The sequence below is a fragment of the Photinus pyralis genome, unplaced genomic scaffold (genome assembly GCF_008802855.1).
Source record: "Photinus pyralis isolate 1611_PpyrPB1 unplaced genomic scaffold, Ppyr1.3 Ppyr1.4_LG9, whole genome shotgun sequence".
Taxonomy (NCBI): Eukaryota; Metazoa; Arthropoda; class Insecta; order Coleoptera; family Lampyridae; genus Photinus; species Photinus pyralis.
This window is the reverse complement of record NW_022170878.1, coordinates 5,295,590-5,301,516: the sequence shown is the minus strand read 5'-3', so window position 1 is coordinate 5,301,516 and position 5,927 is coordinate 5,295,590. Positions and strand designations below refer to the sequence as shown.

Genomic DNA, 5,927 nt, shown 5'->3' with positions numbered 1-5,927 from the left:
ACAACTTACGACGATACATACATTTTTGAGAGTTGGCAACCATGCAATTTCTAGGTGGGGAAAAAGCTGCCTGCGCCATCTAAAAAGCACGAATGGGGGTTACGTTTGGCATCTTGTCTTGAATGGCGGTCGTGAACGCGTCACTCCATAAATGTTTGTTGTTATTTTGTGTTATTTAATGCAGGTAGTAATTGTTGCATTTCTTTATATCGTATTTGTGTTTTGTATGCCACCTTTTATATTTCTTTGTGTGTTTGAATCTTTGTTTTTGAAATATACTTGGTTTAACCGCAATGCAGAATGACATGTTTAATACCGTTATCCTTTTGTTTGTAATTGTTTACGTTTTTGGTGTAATGTTTGCTTAATTTATGTTTATTGATGTTGATTACTTGGTCTTGTCCGTGAAATAACATTCATATAAGTTTTGATCATTTTATTTTAATATGTGGAAATTACCGATTCGTTTGATGTATGTACTGACTTCTTGTTTGTAACTAACTATTTTCTCCGTGAATGAAGCAGTCATGGGGGTGGTAAAAAACTGTAGTCAAAATTGAGCTACGACACCTAATTCCGTGATTGTCTTCGAATTTCAACTGTAGGCTCGAAACCCCGAACGAGGGTCGACGCTACCTATCTTGCGGGGGCGAGATTACGCTAACCAAAGCTCTTCAGTTTATAATCTAAGTGTGATAAATGAGTGACGATTCAATAATTTCCACATATCTTGTTTTTAGTTAAATTTACCTACAAGGCCATGTAATTTTCCATCTTGCGTAGTAACAAATCGGCAACAAATTCACTTGTCGGACGGTATATCTTTCGTAACGAAGCAAGTAGCGTAAGTGAAATCGGATGTATCGGGGCAATTTACACAGTAACAATCTCCAAACGTTTCGTAAAAGTTACTTGCGATTGGGTTTCCACAACATCTCCGGGTGTAAATCTCGAAGTAGGTCAATGTTGGTAGAATGAAGTAGGTCAACGAACTTCGTATGATTGGGTTCAGATAAAACTCAGCTGTTTGGTTTCACTTAAAATGGCGGGTAGTTCTGCCGGTAAGGTAGAAATACGTGCGCGTGTCTTTCTAATCTTTTCCAGCGCAATATTGAAAAAATCCCAAATTCAGCGTTTCCACTCCGAAATATTGGTTTCGAATAATGCTGATAATGAAGTAAAGCCTAAAAATGATTATTCAAAGTAAAAGTGAATGAGTAATTGTCGCAAAACGACCTTAAAACTTGTAAGATAAATCCTCCGCAAATAGCGTCAGCGAAGCTTGGAAGTAGAATAACGAAAGAAAACTTCACCCAATTTAACACAGCGCCAGTATATCCCAAAAATGGTCGACAACAATGTCAAGTATGCAATGGCGTGTATCGTCTTGCAAGTAATAAACGAGAATGCGTCTTATACAAGGAGTGCGCGAGTCGGAAGAAAACAAAAGTTCTGCGCGACCTCGAACGACAACAGAATTAACGATTCAAAGAAGGTATACACGAACCACATATGCTCCTGATACAACAGTTTATACAAACGTCTGGAAATATTTCTTCTGAGCTTAGAAAAGACTTCCTCATAGATAATGTTCTCCTGACAGTCACAGAAACACCTCCTTGCACAACATATTCTTCTGATACAATATCGTTTAAACGAAATTATTTTGAAGCCAGTTTGGCTCTGACTTGAAACCAAATCAGAAACTGAACCATTTTGAAGGTAATTTTAGTAGCATTGACCTTTTTCAAATCCCAAGCACAATCCTACTCTACAGGCATGCGAGTAATGGAGGATCGACTATTAAAATTGATCAGTTGTGTACGTTAAATGTGTCACAGGCTCACAGGCTCCCCACTTCGTTTTTTTATGTTCTCCGTATCTTATCAGCACTCGATTAATCTTATTTACTCAGTTTCGAACCGACATAAACCTCAAACCCACCTTTTACTGTGATAGATATTATTCTCCAACGTTTTCGGCCCGAAATGGCCATTAAACGAAGGTCGGTAATCGAGAGTATACCGTCGATAAACTGCTACATGGATTACGATTACGAGCTGTACACCAGAGACGAAAAGGTCAGTTGTTGTCAGAGGTACCGGTGCTGTTTAATTGCGGTGACCACTTTGTGAGTATACTCAAATCAACTGCCGATTCACCTACACGAAATTCTAGACTGCTGCTCCTAGTTTTAGCCTTTATTGTGATTTTCGTGGTGCCCCCGGTGACGTTCATGCTATCCATCGGCGTGCAGCGCTACGTCATTTTTCTAGCAAGTAAGTGGAGATAGTCTCGCAATCTAATTAATCATCACCAAACAGCGTACGGTAACGAAAGTGGGGGGTTTACAAATTTCAAGGAAATCGGCTTGGAAGGGTTGCGAAACCTCTACGTGCCCGTCGACCATAACGTCACGCTCGGGGTTTGGCACGTTCTACCCTTGGAGTACACCTACGAAGCCGTTACCAGCGCGAGTTACAACTATGACGACGCCTTGGCCGACGGAAAGTATCCGGTACTGTTGTATTTGCACGACAGCGGCGAAAACAGAATTACGAGCAAGAACAAGTACATGATCCTGCGGCGGTTCTTTCACGTCATAGCCTTCGATTACCGCAGTAAGTGGCTTGACCCCAAGACAAGTACTTCTGTACCAATTTGAGGTGCGCCATCTATACGCGGAGTTACGTACCTTTCTTGGGGTCTGCGAGCTATTAATTCGGTCAGTTCTAATCGCGAGGTTTAAGGCTACGGCGATTCCACCGATGCCGAATTATCCGAAGGTGGGCTCGTGCACGATTCGGCAAACCTGTACAGGTGGACGAGGACGCACACCGGTAACGACGCGTACGTGTGGGGCCACGGACTCGGCTCTTCGATTGCGGCGAAAACGGTCGCGCAGTTGCGCAATGAGTCGATCGTTCCCAAAGGTCTTTTCCTGGAGAGCGCCTTTACGAATCTCGAGGAATTGTTAACGGTCAATTCCTACATGAAAGTAAGCAAAATTCTTGTTCTAGGGCTCTTTGGTAACCCCTGCTTCGCACCTGTCTTCTCTTCCTTCCAACCATTCGCTAGTGTCTTCCTTTGCTACCAACCTCTCCTCTACCCTCTACCCCAATAAATACCCATATGGATTGAAGATATTAAGAAATCCAAAGGTGATCAAGTTTCATTTCTCATAGGTCGATTTCTTCAGGAATATCAAAATTAGATATTAAGCAAAATCAATACGAAAATTCCTAAAAATAAGCGACTACTAATTTATTCAACTAAAAAAATCAACCCCTGACGTGGATGAGATTCCTTTCAGCTTACAGTTGATCGCCCTCTCACGCTCCCTTTATCTCTCTCCGGCGAAATGCCGCTCCCTTTAAAAAATTTTACTACCCTCACATATGCCCTTTCCTAACTTCGCACCTATCTTCTCTTCCTTCCAAACACCCGCTAGTGGCTTCCTTGCTCACCAACCTCTCCTCTACAAACATTTTGAAACGTTGATTTTCTGAAAATTTGCAGAATGCTCTGGAAATATATCAAAACGCTCTGATTTCCATAATCTCTTAGCCTAGAACCGCTTTGAAACTTTCTATCGCCTTGAAAACACTAAAGATCTCTGGAAAGCACCTAGGAGAATACGAAAAGCTTTCTTCTGTTGCTTTGGAAGGTCATTGAATGTCATTTGTAACGAATTTCGTTACATTTTAAGACCCCTCTTGCATTGAATAAAATTGAATCTTTCTCCTTATCTTGCTGAAGCTTGACCTCTCATCTCCTTCCAAGATCTGAAATCAAAGTGTAATGCTCTAGTTCGATGGTGCCCCAATAAATACGCATATGGATTAAAGGTATTAAGAAATCCATCATTTCTCATAGGTTGATTTCTTCAGGAATATCAAAATTATATTAAGGAAAATCGAAAATTCCTAAAAATAAGCGACCACTAATTTATTCAACTAAAAAATCAAACCGCTGACGTGGATGAGATTCCTTTCAGCTTACAGTTGATCCCCCCTCTCTCTCTCACACTCACTCTCTCTCCGGTGAAATGCCGCTTCCTTAAAAAAATATGGAAATAGACCGCTGCAATTGCAATGGCACAGTAGACTTTTCGCACAACGTTAACATTAACTTCGTGGCGAGTGCCCAGCATATTGCAGACTCCAAAATACCAGCTCCAATTTCGCGAAAATAATATGAGATATTGTTATTAAACGCCAATGTTCGCTATTTCAATCTCGCCCGCAAGAAATACGGAAACAAACCCGATTTTCTGAAAACGACTCGTGTTCCCCTTTCCACCAATAGGACAGACGCATTTCTGTCACGTGCTCGCTTTTTACAGAATGGAGCGAGATTTGTAGGTCCGAAGAGATCGCGGCAACCGCGCTCGCATTGCTGCAATACGTTTCCTGACGATATTATGAATGTTGTAGGGAAGTATTCATTGTTCATTCCTATACAATTGTTATTATGTTCTTATACCCCGGTTTTGGGGGAGGACATAGCATATGGGGGTCTGGGGAGTACCCCCCCCCCCAATATAAAACGATATTATGAATGTTGTAGGGAAGGATTCAATGTTCATGTCCGTACAATTACACCTATAATCCCCTTCCGCAGTATGGAATGTTCAAACTTTCCCCTACATCTTAAAGTTTGACGAATTAATTGTCTTTAACTTTTTATTTATGTTATTAGTACCTCGTATAGACAAATTAGGTGCACAACTTTGATTAATAAACTGGCTTTTGCCACTCCAAATATTGCGCAACGAAATGTTTCGCACCTTGTACCCCAACGCTTTCGTGGTAACAATTTATTTAAGCGCGAAATGCACAGAAATGAATATGTTCGCTCACTTATTAATACGATAACGATTCGCAATGTTTCCGGCTAGTATACGAAGCAGTTCTTTTTTTTTTCTTAAATTCGCCACTTATATTAGTTAACTCGTAACGAATTTAAAATGCACCCAGCAATAAATTTTGTCGATCTCGGTTGCCAGCTCTCAAAAATGTGTGCATCACCGTCGATTATATATACAGGGTGGACCCTCTCAGTTTTAATAATTCCTAAATATTTTTGAAACGAAATAATTTTAGACAAAAATTCTCACAGGCGCAAAATGAATTATAAAGCACAATTAGACTCTTGACATTTTAGATATTTTCATGGACGCCCTGGTTCAAACCGACGTTTCTGGACTCCCTGAGGGAGAACGAGTTTTTGTTCAAGACCGACGAATACATTCTATCGGTTGACTGTCCCATTATGATTGTGCACGCTGAAGACAACCACCTTATCCCGTACACTCAAAGCGAGAAGGTCTGAGAAACGCCGACCACCCAGCGATCCACTCCTTTTACAGTTTCATTTCAGCTCGTACGAATCGGGAACAAGAAGCGAGTCAACGAAGTGCAAGGAAACATCACGTTCCATCTGTTTCCGAAGAACGACCACTACGGCCACAACGACATCTATCTAGCCCCGCAGCTACCCGAATACATCAGGTATGTCTCCAAAATATCGCCGTATCTCATCGACAGTTTCCAGGAGCCACATCGACACATGCAACGAATACAACAAAGGGAAAGGCTAATAATTTTACTAATTGTACCTCACTTAAAAGATAAACCAGAAATTTTAATTCGACTGATAACCCTCTGTCTTTTATTCCCCGTCTGAGTGTTAGTCACCCGGTTGATGATTCGTGCCGCCGGAATGCGACGGTCACTCTCGGCCAGATATGAGATCATCTTCCTCTCGGGGGTCCACGGTACGATCTGCCTTTCGCTCTTAACCGGGCAGGTGCAACCCGCGCCGTCCGGGGCGAAACTCCCCTTCGAGTCGTTCAAGTTGATGGACCTTATTTGCTTTTCCTCGTTTGAGGGGGATGGACAGACCTTGGCTTTCGTCTGCTTGGG

At 41.7% G+C, this 5,927-nt stretch overlaps 1 protein-coding gene across 1 annotated transcript; it reads left to right on the top strand.

Annotated features, from left to right (window-relative positions):
* The first annotated feature begins 1,900 nt into the window (after nt 1–1,900).
* LOC116181525 (lysophosphatidylserine lipase ABHD12-like) lies at nt 1,901–5,662 on the top strand. Its single transcript, XM_031501918.1, has 7 exons — nt 1,901–2,131; nt 2,179–2,279; nt 2,325–2,621; nt 2,751–2,998; nt 5,167–5,328; nt 5,383–5,513; nt 5,557–5,662. Exons 1-7 carry the CDS (start codon nt 1,989–1,991, stop codon nt 5,600–5,602), a joined length of 1,128 nt encoding a protein of 375 aa, XP_031357778.1. The 5' UTR covers nt 1,901–1,988; the 3' UTR covers nt 5,603–5,662.
* Nucleotides 5,663–5,927: the final 265 nt, after the last annotated feature.

Excerpts from the sequence above, each read along its gene's own strand:
- LOC116181525 (XM_031501918.1), top strand. The coding sequence starts at position 1,989 with ATGGCCATTAAACGAAGGTCGGTAATCGAGAGTATACCGTCGATAAAC. Across the intron at positions 2,622-2,750 it reads CATAGCCTTCGATTACCGCA|GCTACGGCGATTCCACCGAT; the intron begins GTAAGTGGCTTG and ends GCGAGGTTTAAG. Across the intron at positions 5,329-5,382 it reads CGTACACTCAAAGCGAGAAG|CTCGTACGAATCGGGAACAA; the intron begins GTCTGAGAAACG and ends GTTTCATTTCAG.